This window comes from Mustela lutreola, chromosome 4, assembly GCF_030435805.1.
Source record: "Mustela lutreola isolate mMusLut2 chromosome 4, mMusLut2.pri, whole genome shotgun sequence".
Classification (NCBI taxonomy): Eukaryota; Metazoa; Chordata; class Mammalia; order Carnivora; family Mustelidae; genus Mustela; species Mustela lutreola.
Window position 1 is genome coordinate 112,615,727 of NC_081293.1, and position 18,031 is coordinate 112,633,757.

The following is an 18,031-nucleotide window of genomic DNA, read 5'->3' on the forward strand; positions in this document are numbered from 1 at the left end:
TATTTGTAATTGGCAAAGAGTTCTTTTTAAGGCCAAAACAAGACACTGAATCAATTTTCTTAAATGCCCATCTATACAGAGTTGGGTTTTTAAAAAGCCTTAAAGTTGGACCACACGTGTTTCCAGATAATATCTTTGGATCAGCTCAGACCTTTTAAAAAGTATTTATGTATTTTATTGAAGCGTTAGGGTTTGGCAGTACCAAACACAGACAGGCTGAGTGATTAGGAGGTCCTGAGGTCACTGATCCACCAGTTCCCTGCCTGTACCATGAAAATAACCCCAATAAGACTCCTGTAAAGTCACTTACTGAGTAATATGATAACCCAGCAATCCCCGTTGGGTGACAAATCGATGCTGAGTTAACAGAATCAGCCGGCTCAGTGGAGGTCATTAACCAACCAGGGTTGGGAAAAGGTGTGGGAAAGCTGTGATTTGGGATTTGCCATATTAAGATTAGGCTATTATTTTTGATAGCCCCAGCTGCCATGTTTCATTGTTTATTGCACATGTATGAATTAAAATGGTGCTTACCCTTCGATGTGCTTTCATCCCTGTGCTTTTAAAGTCTTATCACGGCGTGGGAGATGGGTTCTGACAGTTTTGCGTGAAACCAGTTCTGTAGTCAGCCAGTTCTGTTGTCAGAAGGGAGTCTGTCGTCAGCCCTCGCGGGCCTCTCAGGAGAACCCTCTCTGACGGAGCGGTTGAAGTTCCAGTGGTGACACCTTCTAGTACCTGCATCTGGATTCAGAAATTAACGAGCGATCAATGTGTAATTCAAAACACTCATGCTGTAGGTAGCCATTCACGAGTTATATTGTTGGTCGGTGTCTAAAAATTGGGAAAATAAATTCGTAATGCATCATGAAATGAAAAGCCGGCTACTCAACAGTAGATACGATATGACCCCTACTATTTCTTTTATTTTAAAAAATTTTTAAAAGATTTTATATGCTTATTTGAAAGAGAGAGCACGAGAGGGAGGAAGGGTCCAAGGGAGAGGCAGACTTCCTGCTGAGCAGGGAGCCGGATGCCATGAAGGACTCCAGGATCATGACCTGAGCCGAAGGCAGTCGCTTAACCAACGGAGCCACCCAGGAGCCCTGGGTGTATGTTTGGAGAGGAAAAGTCAAGAAGGATAAACATCAAAATTTGAGGATAGCAGGATTGTCACTAGCGATATTCCCTTTAGAAGTTTTCTATATTTTCCATTGTTTTTGCCTTGGTTGTTTTATATTTTCAGTTAGAAAAGCCAGTAAATATATTTTAAAGTCCTCTTGTAGTGTTATTGCTATTTAAAAATAACAAGGAAGTTAATAAATAATACAAAATATTCTAAAACATTATGTAATGGGGGGGTGAGAAAAATAGGCAGGCAAACCACCAAAACCCAGCTGGCTGGCCTACGTCTGGCTAAGAGGCAGTGGCTGCAGAGGGGAGGGCAGCAGGCTGGTGCAGGGACCTCTTTGGGAGGGACAGGGACAGCCAGAGACCCTCCAGTCCAGACCGCAGGTGCAGCACCCCCCCGCCCCCACCCCACCAGACACCCAGCCACACCACAGGCCTTCGCGGGCGCTCCTTCCCCCCATCACACAGCCATCTGCTGCAGGGTGCCTGCTTCTTGACAGTAATATTAGTGGACTGTTGAATTCGGCCAGCAAGCTTCTTGCATACATTTACATTCTACTGTATCCATTAGAGTTTCTTAGGCAGCCGGAATTGTTTTCTTCCCCAGGACAGAGTGTGGCCTCAGAATGCCACTGACATTAGGGATTTGCCCTTGGGTGATCAATATTTCTACATGAGACACAGGTTCAGAGCTGCAAGGCCCCATCCTTGTCCATCCCTCTGGAGCATGGCCTTGTCCCCTAAGTGGGGTTTGCAAGGGTGGTTACCCTAGCTCTGCCTGGCCAGGGGCCTGGAAGCTCTGACTTGACATTCTCAGTGCAGATGCTTGTGAGACAAGGGACAGAAGAGGGACCTCATGCTCTTACCAGTGCAGGGACACAGACCTGCCTTCGCGCAGGCCCCAACACCTTTGCTCCAGAGGGCACAGCTTTGACCCTGAACTATGCCCACAGCATGCTCTGCTGGGAGTTATGTGAGCTTTGATGAAAGCCATCGGGGGACAGGGGCTGCTCTGGGGGCCCTTTGGCCTGAGGGGTGATAGAAGGGAAGCTGCAGTAACCCTGGTGTTTAGAATTCGTGTCTGCTGGTTTTAACTGTGGGCGTGGGAGGGTTTTCTACGACCCCAGTGGGCGTCACCTGCCATGCCACCGCTCCACCAGCATGTTTGTGGAAGGAAGGGCAGCCGTCTCTGCCGCTTCCAGCTCGAGCATCAGGACCCCCAACTGTATGCCCGCCTTTCTTTGTAACTTGTGAGTCCATCCCCAGAAACAGCTCTTTCCCCAAGGTTTCTGGGTTCTCTGTTCCCAGTTGCAGACTTCAGCATTGCAGCCAGAAGGCAGCCCCATCTTGGGCCTGGTTTCGTTCCTTGTTTGCTGATACTTGGGCAGAGCTAGGAGCACCTGGCAAACAGGGAGGGCTGGGTAGTTAGCTGAGCCCCGCCTTCATTCCAGCAGTCCCTCTGGGATCATTCACGGGGTGCTCAGCCTGTGCTAAGGGTTCCCTGACACTTTATGGTTTTGTCTTCTCCACCACACTTCCGAGGCAAGAGTGTCCCGGAAGGCACTGGTCCTGAAAGGGGTCACTTGACAGGGCTGCGTGTCTGAACGTCATGTGGGAGTTCCAGAACTACCTTCCAGACCCAGGGCTGCCTGATCCCAAGGCTTGTGCTTGTCACCACCGCAACCAGAGCTTATTCCAGAAGTTCCCTGGTTCTAGAATAGCACCTAGAGCTTATCTGAGCCATCCAGGAGAATGTCAGTGTGAAGAGAATCTGGGACCCCACCGTAGTGGTGACTACTTGCTATGTCTGCAGTTCTGTCTCTCGCCGCTGTCTGGTATACACAGGTTTCCAGAACATACCTGAAGAATGCTGAGCCACATGTACACTGTGATTCCTAGAGGACGTCTGCCTGAAACCTTCCCTCCTTTCCCACCTGCTCTGCTGCAGTTGATGATGTCTAGACCCTAAGAAAGGAACCCGCGAGTTTTCTTTCCCTCTTTACTTAGAGCCCTGACTTACCTACAGCCATCAGCCTCCTGCTCTGTTCCCCGGGGACCCACATGGCCCCTACTGCCACACTTTGGGTTCCCGTCCTGCAAGCCGACAGCTTTCCCTTCCCCTCTCCAGAAAGGAGGCCCTCATGGGTCCTGTGCCAGGCGGACGCGTGTTTCCCTTCCCTCCCTCCATTTCTCTGCCGGTTGCAGGGACCCGTGCACATTCCCCGTGCTCGTGCCACCCTCCCAGGCCCCTCACCCAAAGGTTTGGAATGGGGTATGCCGAGTGGCTTGGGCCACCCCTGACGGCGGATGTGGACATAAGGACACACAGTCTCACTTTACTTCATAATCGGCCTGCAGCGTGGAGGTCCCTCCTGCAGAGATGACATTATCTCAGGACCTACTCCATGATGAGTTCTGACTGCCTACTGCCGGCCGTGTGCCAGGGTTCACCTCGGAAGCGCTGCTCTATCTCCAGCACTCTTCTCTGAGAAGGGTATTGCGGCGTTTGGGGTAACTGCGTTTTATAACATCTTAATTAATTTCCTTTTGTTCCTTATATCACCTCAGATGGAGATTTATTTTTTAACTTGCCAGTATTTCAAATTCCACCTGGAGTCAGGGGGAAGGGAAGTGCTCATGCTGGGTTCTTTCAGGCTCTTAAAATGAGCACCAGAACTGAAATGTCTGCATGTGATGCTTACAAGTAACTATGCCAGTGATGCATGGTGTGGAATCCAGTCCAGTTTTGCTCTCCATGGCTCTTTTGGCAGTTCTGTTACTGGCTGGAGGGGAAGATTTGCTCTTGGCAGAAAAATAACTGCTCTGACTCAGAGCTGCCAAGGGACAGGTGATGAAAAGATCCCACTTAAAAACAAACCAGTTTTCACCAGGCCTGGTTATTGGGGCCCATCAGCCAGCGGGGTCAGCTGCTAGCCTCCCTCTCTCCCTCCCTCCCTCTTGTCCTGTCCTCATTCCCTGTTCGCCCTTGTATCATTTGCAGTTTGCATCAAGAATCTATTAGAGGAAAGTGAAAGCATAGTATTCAGACTATTAAAGCAATATAATTGCTATAGAGACATTTTTTTTTTTTTTTAAGATTTTTATTTGATAGAGACACAGTGTGAGAGAGAACACAAGCAGTGGGGAGTAGGAGAGGGAGAAGCAGGCTTCCTGCTGAGCAGGAGCCTGATGGGCTCGATCCCAGGACCCCGGGATTATGACCTGAGCCGAAGGCAGGCACTTAACGACTACGCCACCCAGGTGCCCCAATATGTTTCTTGTTTTAACTTGAAACTCCCTGGGGCTAAAGGTAAAAGAAAGGCTGAATGAGCTGTGTAATCCTCATTTTCAGAAGGAAGAAAATGCATGTGTTTTCAGAGCACGTCCCGTGTTCCCCGTGACTGAATGCTAAAGCACCTGCATCCAGGACTCTGTGTGCAGAGCACTGAGAGATGTGGGACCAAAGTCTAGTTGTCATCCTATAGGAGAGGTAGAAGGGAGTCCATGTGACTGCTCCTCCCCAAGTCAAGGACTGTCACATAGGACTGGCCCCCCAGGGTCTCCTCCTGTCGTGGACTAGGATTCAAGAGGAAGCCTGCCAAATCAGCTGGCATAGGCAGAGTGAGCTTTCCTGGGGCGAGGGGAAAGCCTCATTGGGCCAGAGAGGCAAAGAAGGCTCAGGAAGACCCGAGCTGTGTGTCCCCACATCCCTCATGGCAGCTGTCAGCCAGGCCAGGCCTGCAGGATGAGCCTGTGACCCCAGGCAGGGACCCCTCCCCACTGCCTCTTTGCCCTGTTACAGTTCGAGCCAGAGCAGCCTTGTCCCCGATGCGGGAAGCAGACTGTTCGGACACCAGCTGGAATTGCCATTCCGGGGAGCTCTCTGGGAATGGCAGCTGCTGGGCACCCGGGGGCCGGGGCTAGAGCTGTCTAAGCACTGCCGCTGGGGAAGTGGGACCAGCTGGGCTCCATCCCCACGCCAACCCCTAGTCTGTGTCCAGAGGCCTTTAAGACAGTCCCACTCACTGCCTGGCAGGATCGGAAGGTCAGGCCAGGTGGAAACTGTGTGATATGGTTGAGGTACATAGGCGACTGGAGGGCCACTTTGAGAGAATTTGGGGTCCCCCAAAGAAATAATGACTGCCTGTCCTTCCAGGGGTATCCTGTAAGCATTCCCTTTTCTCAGGCTTTTCTCCAGGAGTTGTTCACAATTGAAATTGTACTTCTTGGGCGCCTAGGGTGGTTCAGTGGGTTAAGCCGCTGCCTTTGGCTCAGGTCATGATCTCGGGGTCCTGGGATCAAGTCCCACATCGGGCTCTCTGCTCAGCAGGGGACCTGCTTCCCTTCCTCTCTCTGCCTGCCTCTCTGCCTACTTGTGATTTCTCTCTGTCAAATAAATAAATAAAATCTTAAAAAAAAAGAAAAAAGAAATTGTACTTCTTCCGGGATTCTCTGTTCCCCACTGAGAAGTCCCTCTGCTCTGAAAACAGGTCTAGTCGTGGTTACAGCTGATAATCCTCAAAGAGGCTACATGGCAAAATTAAGAGCCAGGCTGTCTGGGTTCAAATCCTTACTCTTCCCTTTTCTAGGTTTCTGTGTTCTCTCTGCCCCTCAGTTTACCTACATGCAGGATGGGGGCAGGACACTACCGACCTCGTAGGGTCATCTGCAGGAATTGCAAATGGTGCATGCTGCACATGGCAGCTGCTGTGGTGGTTAATCTTGGTGCCCTCGCCAGATGGACACCGCCGCCCGCGCATGGCGACTTCCGGGGTGCCCGCTGAGCATGCCGAACCGCCCTCAGCAACCGCTTCGTACCTTCCTAGGTGCCGACTCACTGCCTACTGCCCGGCTGCCGGATGACTGGGGCCTTGGGGATCGGCAGGGCAGGGGTGCCGCAGCCTCAGGGGTACACATGAGGATGGCCCTCACCCCCCGCCACCAACGCTGGAGGGCCCGGTGTGCAGCTTTATGGGTTGTTGGTGATGGATGACACAAATGTCCTGAAAAGTGTCCACAGTAACTAAAGAAATTAAAGGATTATGTTATTTGAGAAAATACTTGAAATTAGAAAAATCCTTACCAGAGATAGATTTCATTTACGGAATAGTTAATATAAAGACATTCCAAGAGGTCGCCCAGGTGGCTCAGATGGTCAAGTGTCAGCCTTCAGGCTCATGTCACGATGCCAGGGTCCTGGGATCAAGCCCCATATCGGGTTCCCTGCTCAGCAGCGAGTCTGCTTCTCCCTCTTCCTCTGTGATCTCTCTCGCTCTCCCTGTCTCTCAAATAAATAAATATAAATCTTTAAAAAAAAAAATCGAAGATTAGTCTGGATCCAGTGAGAACCACCTGCCTGTTGAGCGCACTCCTGACTGTTGACATGAAACCTTGCTGTCTGTGTGAGGAAGCAGCCGGTCTCTGGGTTGTGCCGGCCTCCTGTGTGCATGGGAGTGATTAGCACGAGCGAGGGAAGAGCACAGGACACAGAGCTGTTTCACATGCTGCTGAACCGTTTCTGCTCCTGGTGGAGGCACCGCGCTGCCATCTTTCCTCTTCAGATTCAGCCACCACGGCTGGGCCTGAAGTTACCTCCTGTCTATCAGAGCCCAAAGCCAAGGAGAGGTCAATGGAAGCTTCCAGTTACTCCTGCCAGCCTTTTGGCAAAGGTGGTAGGTGACGGGTGCCTGGTGGATTTGCCCACACATCCCTGTGAAATAGAGGGGGCTGACCTTCCAGATGTGTAATGTATTGGAAGGGAGCTGGCACAGGTCTCGATGGGGTGTTCAGCAAGGTAATAATTGTGTTCCTACAGGACATAATTGCCATTTGAAAGTGGTGTAGACAGTGTTTACATTTACCCATTAGGTTATGGCCCGAAGATTTTGTGGGAAGTGGAAGCTGGAAGTTCTGACTGTGCTGAGAAGCTGGAGGTTATAACTACCTGCAGCTTCCTTTGTTGCTTTGATTCCGGCCTGGTCATCAGATGAGCTCGAAGAGGGGGGTTTGCTGAGCCCCCTGGAGATCGAGTCAGACCTGAAGGCCAGTAAGCCAAGGAAGGAGGTTAAGGGCAGGTCAGCCTGCCACAGCAGGCTGTGTTTGTGTGTCTGTGTCTGTCTGTCTTCAGGCCGAATGGGGGGTGACTAAGAAATGGCTATGGAATCGCCAGTCGAGGTGAGCGCTCTTCCGTTATGCCACTGCCATCTGCTAACGCGCTAGTCTAGCAGAGCACCTCTTTCAGGGTTGAACAATGTGAAATAACCACTGCGTGTTCTTCCTTTAGACCGCTGCTCTTCCAGACAAGCGAGCATGTGGCCAGCAGCCCCGCACTGGGGGACATTATTCCGTTCAGCATCATTATTCAGTTTTTGTTTACCAGAGCACCCGCTGAGCTGAAGTCCCCTTTTCAGGTAATAAAGTAAATCCAGAATGCTCTTACAGGTCCCTCTTCAGTCCGTAAATCCAGAGCCCCACTCACGGACTGCGTTCCTGGCCTTCTCTTGCCTTACTTGGTCATGAATCCCTGGCTTGGAAGTGAGTGATTCAAGAAGGAGAGTCCCCACCCCCAGCGGGACTCTCAGCACTGTGCAAATTACCCGAGGAAGCCCGAATTCACCTTCTAAGTGTAATGGCTCAAGTAACTCATGTTTGTAAAGCTTTTCTGATGGAGGCCCCACTTTTGCTAGCCCTCCTGCCAGTGGCTAATCCAGAAAGTTCCTTGGGAGCCAAGAAGGTGCACCACAGGCTTGCCACCTTCCTTCAGGCAGGTGTTTGGGTGATTTCACCTTGGGAATCCTTGAGATTGCTTGTGCCACGTACTATCCATTGAAGAATGTTGATGCACTTTGTCTTCTCTGATTTGTGTTCAACCCTGCAGAGGGCAGAATGGTCCCATGCACGCTTCTCCCAGTGGCTGGATGACCACCCGTCTGAAAAGGACCGGCTCCTCCTCATCAGGTAAGGCGTGCGCCCCTGGGACACCTGTGTGTCTAGCAGCCCGCAGGCTAGAGGGGGGTATGCGCCCGGGAGGAGGGAGGAGCAGCGCGTGGGTGGACACACGGTGGCGCCTCCTTGTGGCCGGGCCCCCTCGGTGGCACCATGTGCCCAGAGCACCCCACAGGGTCGTTCATTCTCACATCTTCACATGGCTGTGGGCTGCCCCATGCCCCACTCAGCCCAGGATCTGTGCACCCTGGGTTTGAGAACGGGGGCCGGCGACAAAGAGACTCCTTGCTGTAGGTCCCCATTTTCTGCTTCATGTTGGGATGTCACTGTCACATAGTGGCCAACCTCGAGAAACCTTTGTGACATCATGCAACTCCCATCACCCTTGTTCTCCAAATCTCAGTCAGTCGTACTTCTGAAAGACCTCCGAAAGCCGCATAACCTGGGTTCCCCAAAGCAGGGCAGGGGAGTGGAGAGGGGCTGATGGGGCAGGATGGTGCCCCAGCGCACACGCACAGGAGAATCCCTCACAGAGCTTGGAGAGAGCCTGGTGTCCAGGCCAGCCCCTCAGCCACCTCAGAATGTCCAGGGCAGGCGCTCGGCCCTGGGATTTCCTAAAGCTTCCCGGGCAGGTCTGCAGCACGGCCAAGGTTGAGACTCCACCAAGGAGGAGGCCAGGAGAGACGGTGGAGAAACACAAGTGTGGTGGCTTTTGGGAGGGAGCCCAAGCCCTCGGGTTCGGTGTCCAGAGCCAGGGTGGGCAAGGAGCCCATTATCCCAGCTGTGAGCATCCGGGCCCAGAACTGGGACAGGAGGTCAGAGGCGCCTCCCGTCAGTGCAAGGGGCCAATTTGAGCTGCCCTGGGAGGGGCTTTAGGGATAGAGGAGAGACTTGGCCTGGGGCTAACTCGGAGATTTGTGGTGTCTGGGTGGATGCTTTTGCGGAGTCTCAAAGACGGGCTAAGCTGCAGCACTCTGGGCTGAGGAGGAGTGAGGAGGAGGTTAATTGAACAGGGCTCCTGTGTGTCTTAGCGAGCTGGAAGGAGTTCATCTACAACAGTTGTCCTGCTGTGGGCACATCACAAATCTGTTTGCTTTTGCTTCTCTTGAAAATGTCTCCTGAGTGATTTCATCACCAGTGCTGTTGCTAAGCCTATATTTAGCAACTGAAAATCATGCTCAGAGGCACTGTCAGGCTTTTAAAATAAGGCCTATCTGTCACACACGCCGGCTGTCAGGACCTCCAGGCCCGGGCAGCACACTGAGTCCTCTGGGGGGGATTCCAAACCACCGTGCTCTTACCACAGCCCAGGCTGCTGGCAAGGAGAGGAGCTTTGTCCTAGAGAATGTTCTTTCTTATCTATTACTGCAAAACTAATTTGGTCCGTGCAAGCCGAAGCAGCACTAGATGAACTTCTTTCCCCTGTAGATAAGCCCAGGGTGACTGTTGCTCTTTAAATGTCAGTATTTTTGTTCTGACCTTTGGGGAGACCCTGCCGCGTGCTCCTCGGTCCCCCCGGCACAGTATGCTCAGTTGTCATAAAGAGGCCAGGTCAGGAGACTCTGCTGCCGCTGAGTGCGTGGCGAACAGTGAAGCCTCCTCTGCCTGCCTTTCTGTTTCCTTTCGACACCAGATGTTTCTCAAGAGCGTGAATGGGTACTAGTCACGATCCTGTTAAAATCGGAGGACTCGCTGACTCGTGGGGCAGGTGGTGTGAGTGGGAGCCCGCTGGGGGTCCTCCGTGCCCACCAGGCAGGGGCGGCAGCCTCAGGGAGGGCCTGGGGCCCTGTGGGTGCTGAGTGAGTGTCCAGCAAAGAGGAGGACTGATGCCTTGGCTCTGCAGAGGTGGGGCGAGGGGAGGCTTCTCCCCATCTCCCGTGGGGCCGCAGCTCTTACCACGGCACTCTCCTCCTCCGCTCCTTCACCGTGTCAGAAATGCTGAAGAGCTTTGTTGGCCCTTCGGTGCTGTTTATCTGTTCAATGGTGAGACAACTGTCCCCACCAGATGCGGCTGGGGACCCTCTGTCCTCCCTCTATGGCCCAGGGCCTGCAGGCCCAGAACCATCCCAGCTCCTCGGCCCTTCTGCGGAGCAGCAGGATCCCGGCTGATGAGAGGAACGTTTGGTCTCCCCTCCTGGTGTCCCTGTCACACTAGATACCTGTGGCCTGGGTGCCTGGACGGAACCGAGAGTGAGGACAGGGCCTGGGGGAGTCAGGGGCTTTCTTGGCTCTGAAGGCAGGTGGTAGATCTTTAAATCTTTGACAGATTTCATACTTAATGCCCGACAGAAATGGATTTTGTGTCCCATAAAAACCTCTACTTGGCTGGTTTATAGCATACTGAGCCGTGTTGCCGTGTTACCACCAGTCTTTCCTCTACTAGCTGTGCAATTCCTGTGCTTTTTTTTTTTTCAATAAGGATAACTAACAATCTGCTCATTTTGATGACAAACAAGACTTGAGACTAACTCTTACATAATGCTTGGCCTGACTTCCAAGAAAGCTGATGTTTTGCTCAAGCAAATGAAGTTATTTAATAATTGCTTGAAAATCCTGTTCTGATTTTATGTGGGAGGGTAGCTTTAATCTGTTTTTCTCCCTCTAGTTCTGATGGTGTTTTTCATGAATACCAAAAAACTAACCGAGCTTGTTTCTCAACTTTCTTCTGCATATCGTGTAGTTTACGTAATGTCTTGTCCTTTTGAATGCAAATGAAGTGAAGTTGATTTTCGTTCCTTTATTACAGTGGATCTAACTCATTCACTTCAGATCAACCGCAGTTTCCGTGAATTTCAGTGTACTGATATCTTAGACTGCTGTGTAGACACCGCTGTGTCAAAGACAGCCCGAGCCCTTGGGGATTTCTGTCCTGTGTACGAGTCTGCAGGGGCTACATTTTGGGAGTGGGGCGATTGCCCAGGATGCTATAGCAACTTGAAAAATATTACTAAAAGCAGCAAGATTTTTATAAATAAAGCCTTCACGAAGGTTCAGCTCTGACATGAACTAAGGCGTCTCCAAAACATTATTTTCTAAGAGCATGAAATTTCATTTTTCATGTAGCTGCTGCTTTTGTGAACCCTACAGTGCCGTTTCCCCTTTATTCACTTTGTTCTGCACTCCTGTCATTGCTTTTCATTACAGTTTATCTTCCTGTATTTCTGATTCATTTTTAAAAATTTACCGATCATGCATCAGTCAGGCAGTACATCCTGGGGCTGCATAAAGGAACGAAACAGCCCCACCGCTCCACATGAAGTTACGTTCCTGGGAGGGAAACTGACCAGGCACCAGGCACGGTGTGCTGATGCCCGCTGGAAGCCTGGTGGGAGAACTGTGTTTGAGTGCCTTATGGGTCCAGAGATGTTCCTAGAAGAGCGCCAGGTGCTTCCCAGTACAGTCTTAATTCTCATAAGTGTATCATGTGGGTGTTTGAGCAAAGAGGCTCACAAAGGAGCCAGGATCGCACAACTCAGTAATAGGGCAGAGCCTGACGTCCACACCGCTGACCGTCCACACCGCTGACCGCAAGTCCTGCCTCGAACAGAGCCTGGAGCCGGCCGGCAGGAATCCCACAGTGCAGGGTCCCACGAAGCCCCAGCTCTTGATGCCGCAGTCTTAGACCTTTTTCACCAGTTCTCAGGGCTCCAAGGGGGTTTCTGTCGTGCTGCCTGGAGTTAGAAGAGGCTCTGTCAAAACGAAGGCCTTAGAGCTGTCCCCTAGCAGAGTGCCCTGCAGGGAAGACGGCCCGGAAGAGCCTCCCAAAACAAAGGACGAGAGCTGAGAAAGGCCTCGAAGGATGGATGGGTCTCGGGAAAGTGGGGAGAGGCTGTGTGGTGGGAGACAAAGGGCCCTCTCGCAGCCCCACCCTGGTAGGCAGAGACGGCTTTGTTTCAGCGAGATGCTGGCCGCTCATGGGAACTCTCCCTGGTGGGCCTCGGGGTCGGGCTCGGGGTCACGAGTGGGGGGAGGCTGCTCTGCTCCTGTATAAGTAACACAAACAATGGAAGCACGATTCAAAGGTGTTTTTAGGCCACAGCGAACCACCTAGAAGCCCGCAGCAGCACAGGCCAGCAGGGAGGTCACGATGAAGCTGGTGCTCCGTGGGTGGCGAGTGTAGACGCTGGCCTCATGGCGCAGCGTGTTCTGAGGCGGCGCCAGGTATCGGGGCAGCACACGACAGGACTGAGATGGAAGCCGAGGGGAGAGGAGGGACTGGGGGTAGAAATCTGTGAGGAAGGGGCACCTGGGTGACTCAGTGGGTTAAAGCCCCTGCCTTCAGCTCAGGTCATGGTCCCAGGGTCCTGGGATCGAGCCCCGCATCGGGCTCTCTGCTCAGCAGGGAGCCTGCCTCCTCCTCTCTCTCTCTCTCTCTGCCTACCTGTGATCTCTATCTGTCAAATAAATAAATAAAATCTTTAAAAAAAAAATCTGTGAGGAAGATGAAAAGAGGACTTCAGATAGAGGCTCGCGGGGTGGGGGCCTCTGCTGAAATAGGAGATGGGGGGCAGAACACTACCCTGAAGGGTTTTTCCCCAAGTTTCTTTTCTTTTTTTGATAGACTTTTTTCTGAAATTGTTAAAATTTATGTTTTTTTAAAAGACTGCTTATTTGAGACAGAATGAGCTGGGGAGGAGGCAGAGAGAGGGGGAGAGAAGCAGACTCTCCACTGAGCACGGAGCCTGATGCAAGCAGGGCTCTATCCCACAGCCAGGAGATCATGACCTGAGTGGTAATGACCAGTGGAACGCTTAACTGACTGAGCCCCCACCCCAGGCGCCTGGATAGATTTATTTTTTATTTTTTAAAGGTTTTATTTAATTATTTGGGAGAGAGATAGTGAGAGATAGAGCATGAGCAGGGGAGGGGGGAGAAGCAGGCTCCCCTCTGAGCAGGGAGCCCGATGCGGGGCTCCATCCCAGGACGCTGGGATCAGAACGTGAGCGGAAAGTAAACACTTAACCTACTGAGCCACCCAGGCGCCCCTAGACTTTCTTTTTTAGAGTAGTTTTAGGCTCACAGCATATTTGAAAAGGTAGAGAGTTCCCACCCACCCCACGGTCCCTCCCATTAGCAGGGTCCCCCACGGGTGGCCCACGGTTCCGGTTGATGCGCCCACCTGCGCATCATTGTCTCCCAGAGCCCCGGGCTTCCAGGAGCCTTCTCCCCGGTGCCGATTGTTCTTGGGGTTTGGAGTGCCCTGTTTCTGACAGGAGTTTGTTTCTGACAGGGCACGTGAGAGAAGCCGGGTAATGCTGCCCACAACACAGACGGAGCAAGTCAGGAGGGAGGTCGGAGTGGACATGAGACCGGGAACTCCGTTACGGGTCACAGCAGGGCCATGAAGCGGCGGGGGGGGGGGGAGGGGGGGGCCCAGAGCGAGCAATAACCGGCACATCTGACCGGGGGTCAGTATGCGCAGCGTTTAGGAGGAGAAAAACCGGTTACGAGTTCCGTGTTAGACTTGACACCACGTCCGTGAGCGAGTGGAGGTATTAGTAACACCTCTTTGTAGAAACGCGCTCATCTCATCTCAGCGTGAAACTTGGAACGGTAGGACTATGACAAATTTTACTGTTCCACTTGGGGCGTAAATAGACTAATAAAATCTTTCAACCATTCTTAGCTCCAGTTAAACATGATACAACACTTAAACAGATCATGCGGTTCCGAGATTAGAGAACTTTCTCCATAAAGGTGCAGACGGCAGGTGGTATAGGCCCCGCGGGCCCGGCCGGGGGGTCCGCCTGCGGCTGTGGCCGGGAAGCCGCGGGCGGTGAGCGGCCGCCGCGCTCCGCCGGGCCGGGCTGGTTCGCGGGTTCGCGGGTCCCCGACCCAACGCAGACCCCCGTCATGGTTTTAACCGCTGGTAGCGCACCTTCCTGACTAAAGTTACACAACCTCATCCCAGAAGTCGCTGAAACTCCGAGCCCAGCGGCAGTACCGTCTCCCTGGGGGTTCTTCCTCTCCTCCAGGTCAGGGGGTTTGAGGCACCGCCCCGGCTGACCGTGACCGCGTGTGCGGCAGCCGCGTCCCGCCGCGCCCCTGAGCGCGCTGACCGGCGGCGGCGGGCTCCCCCTGGTGAGCTCTGTGGAACAGCACAGGCTGCCTGCACCCGGGAAGAAGGGAAGGGAAACGGAGAACCCGCGGCCGCAGAGCCTGTGTGTGAGGAGACCACGGAGTACAACACAGAGGAACGGTGTTCCTGGACTAAGGCGGTAGCCATGGGAATGCTACCACCAGACATTTGAAGGCTGTCACTTTGTCACTTAGCTTGTGGAACTGGACACAGCGATTCCAGAAATGGGCTGCTTTTATACATTGGTAACCTGCTAAGTGGTTTTATTTGACATTGTTTTCATTTTTGTTTTCAGGGGAACTCTGGAAGCTTACGTTCAATCAGTAAGAAGTAGAGAAGGCAAAGAATTTGCACCAGTTTATCCCATAATGGTGCAGCTGCTTCAGAAAGCCATGTCTGCTCTCCAGTGACCCGGCACTACTTCCCAATCTCCCTCGCACAGCCCCAGCTCCAGCTCCAAGCTGCAGTTCGCCTGAGAAACGTGGGCTCTAGAACCAGCTGCCGTCCACTGCTTTCTGTAGTCCGCCTCTCTGTATTACCTGTTATCTTCTGTTATATTACCTCTTCAGCCCATCTCCTTTTAGCGTAAAATGTCAAAATTTTACTTTTGCTTTTAGAGGGATCTGATCAAGTTACAAATACCCCGCTGCTCCCAATTAACCTTTGCCCTCACCAGGTGTGTAGCCCAGTGACTTCCAAATCCGACTGCACATCAGAGTCGCTGCTGGAAAGCTTTCGAAATCCTGATGCCCCCTGTGCACCTCTGGTGACACCTCTCGGGGTGGGAACCAGGCATTAGTTTTTAAAAACATCCCCAGGTGTTTCCAATATGCAGTGAAGTCTGGGAACCGCTGGTATCTCCCAAAGCTAAGACATAGGGTCATACGTTAAGTCTCTCTTACAGTATCTTTAATAAAGACAGAGCACGCCTATCTTTATACTGTGTGTGTCATTTTATTAAAAGCAGGCTTTGGGGGCTGGCTCTTCAACTTTGCAGCAGAGATGTCAAGTTAAAAACAATTTTTGGTCTACAAAGACCTTACACATAGATAATCTAGATCCTTGTTTTTCCATTGACCATGACCTGTCACTAACATTTTGTTTTTAATTTAATGTTTAAAAACCCCATCAGCAACTTCTTAATATATTTTCCATGCCCTGCACCTGTTGTTCTGACTCAGACATAAAGTTCAGTCAAGTTCAATCAGAAGTCTGAGATAAACAGGCTTTTTTTTTTTTCCATTTTATTTGAAATAATATACAAGAATATAGTGTGCAAAATTTAGGGGCAACATCATGAAGAAGTATAATGAACTGAAATCAATTTTACAGCTGTGATTCCTAATCAGAAACACCACTTGGTAAGTAACATGAAAAGCCATGATTGTAGCTCAGAGCAAAAGCGTGTGCGCTCTCACCTCAGACAGCTGGAGGGAAAGTAAAGTGCACGTGTCGCACTGCAGTAAGTGCAAAGTCTGCCCCCACCATACACATAGGATGACAAACAAGATATTTAAGATATGTGGCTGAGGAGATACAGAACACAAAGTTAAACAATACAATGGTGTCAACTGTTAACAGCACCATGACAGTGACTATATCCCAATGCTATTAACTAGCTTGACCGGGCCCCTGCGCGAGGCCTCCGCCCGAAGTCCTGGGGGGTGCTGCCGCCCGGCGTGCCCGGGAAGCCCTGTGGCAGGCGGTGTGCGTGCTGGGACGCCGACACCGCGCACCGGCCGCGTTCTGGGAGCCTCGCGGCCCTGGCCGGACGAGGAGCTCCCGGGTTTGGCACAGAGGCTGGGCCATGCGGTGGTTGCTCGAGGAAAGGCCAGCTCCCGGATCTGTTCCTTCCACTATGTGTACATTACAGATTAATAAGCAGTAAGGAGCCAATGTATAAACAGCAGTTACATATTTTTAAATTCCCCCTTTGTACAATTTAAAATAAAACATGTATACACTCTCCTCTCTTTCTACTGTACTTTAGCACCACAGGATATCAATTTTCAAGCCTATATTACCTGATAGACATATATGAAGTTTGGAAGAAAAATAAGGCAATTTGGTTTACAATGTTGATAGTTTTAGCTTACTTAATGCTCTAATGGAGAAAGCAAATCCTCACTCATATTATTAAATCATTTCAAGACTCAATGCTATCAGTATCTTATGGTGACACGAATTCAGGACAAATGGTGACACCTTGATCTTCTTAAGTCCCTCCGTCAACAGTGTTTCTGCAACTACAGACTTAAGAACGTAAGCACATCCTGGCTTAATGCTGCTGCGAGCCCTGTGGAGAGAAAATGAACACAGCGAATGTTTACCAATCAATACACAGTAATTCTACAAACGAAAGCTAAGATGGAGAATAGAATGTTTATAAACTTACTATTTTAAAAAAGATCACCTTTTCAAATGGGACAATTCTTTTTTAAAGTGTGGTAACACCCAACAGCTCAGGCATCCAGAAAAATGTATGAAAACAGTGAGAAGAGATGGGTTAGGAAGAGCGAAGAGGAGCAAAGGAAGGCGATCCAGGCCAAGTCCTACCACACCCAAGTCTAAGGTAATAACTTCAAAAAACCAGTTGAGCCGCCCTCTTCTACTGGAGTCGGACCACCGTCTGCTGCTTTACCAAGAAATTCCTGATACACGTAAGCGATTATGAACTGCATGTTACTTGAAAAAGTCACTCGTAACTCCACAAAACGGACGTAAGACCTCTTTGACTAGTCCTCCCGCTGCGAAGGACGTCTTCCCTTCATTTTTAAATGGTACTTCAAATTGAGCTCACTCTGTTCTATCATGTGAAGTTTTCTTCAGAATTAATCTAAAAACACAACTCAAAAGTTGCTAGCCTAGTAATGGAAACATTGTAAGAATCCGCTCCATCCAAGGCTGTGTTATTATGGTGTGAATTCATTTAGTAGAGTCTTCCTAGGCCTATTTCTTCTCCTTCCTGAGGTTTTTAATCTAGAAGTTCTGTGCAAATGTCAGAAGGCCCCAGGAAAGTTAATGTGTCCTAGAAAAAAAAAGCTCCTGGGACATGTCACCCCCAAATTAGAAAGATTTTGTACCGTACTACTGAGTTGGTTATACCCAACTTTCAACCCAACTAAAAATCCTACCATTCCAAAATTATTTTTCCACCTCAACGTTTCTGGATAAACATTCTTCTTAAGCATGCTAGACACTTCTACTTTCCATGCTAAAGAGTAAAGGGCACTTCATAATTTAAAAAAAAAAAAAAAAGGCAACCTGCCTCACGGGGTGGTGTAAAACGTTATTAGGTCGTGAAGTATAAAAAGGCTGAGAAGAGACTCGATACCACTTTTTCAAGGTTATAAACACTGCTCCACACACCAGTACAGTTATGGGGGAAAGTCAAGATCTTTTTGAGCAACAAGTTGTTGAGACTTACTGAATTGGTTCTTTTCCTTTTCCAACAGTCAGGATTTAGGCGTTTCTGTTCTTCAGCCAAAGCCTTTGCTTCCAACGTATACATCCTTCTCTCTTCATTCTTCATTTTCTTCCACCTGTCGCCGAGGATCACGCTTATGGCTCTGTAAAATAAACATGCATACGATGCTGAAGGCCAGAATTTCTTGTAAGACGCATGTCCAGTGCTGCTACCTCAGAAAGAAATAGTCAAAAGTTAAAAGAAAAAAAGACAAGAATCTTGTCCAACAGAGAGAAGGAAAAAGGTCAAGACTATAGTCATCATTTCCAGTAAAATCCCAGTTCCATGGGCCCATTCATCATAATCTTGGCAGTTAAAGCCTCCTGGAATAGTGCCAGTTCCAGTTGTCAGAGAACATCTAAAGTGGCTACAAATTCAGTGTCCTACAGAGCTTAAAGAAAAAAGTGAGGTAT

General features: G+C 50.5%; 2 protein-coding genes across 3 annotated transcripts in view; one reads left to right on the forward strand and one right to left on the reverse strand.

Moving 5' to 3' along the window:
* Positions 1–15,090, forward strand: part of COG5 (component of oligomeric golgi complex 5) — a 300,018-nt gene extending 284,928 nt beyond the window's left edge. Inside the window, exons 20-22 of the mRNA XM_059170806.1 lie at positions 7,412–7,538; positions 8,006–8,085; positions 14,448–15,090. Of these exons, the coding sequence (XP_059026789.1) occupies positions 7,412–7,538; positions 8,006–8,085; positions 14,448–14,562 (322 nt within the window). The 3' untranslated portion in view covers positions 14,563–15,090. The remainder of the gene's footprint in view (positions 1–7,411; positions 7,539–8,005; positions 8,086–14,447) is intronic.
* The window catches only part of HBP1 (HMG-box transcription factor 1), a 29,307-nt gene continuing 26,362 nt past the window's right edge, over positions 15,087–18,031 (reverse strand). For both annotated transcript variants that reach the window (XM_059170807.1, XM_059170809.1), the window contains exons 10-11: positions 17,580–17,721; positions 15,087–16,448 (exon numbers count right to left, since the gene is read on the reverse strand). In XM_059170807.1, coding sequence (XP_059026790.1) covers positions 16,431–16,448; positions 17,580–17,721 — 160 coding nt within the window. In that variant the 3' untranslated portion in view covers positions 15,087–16,430. The remainder of the gene's footprint in view (positions 16,449–17,579; positions 17,722–18,031) is intronic.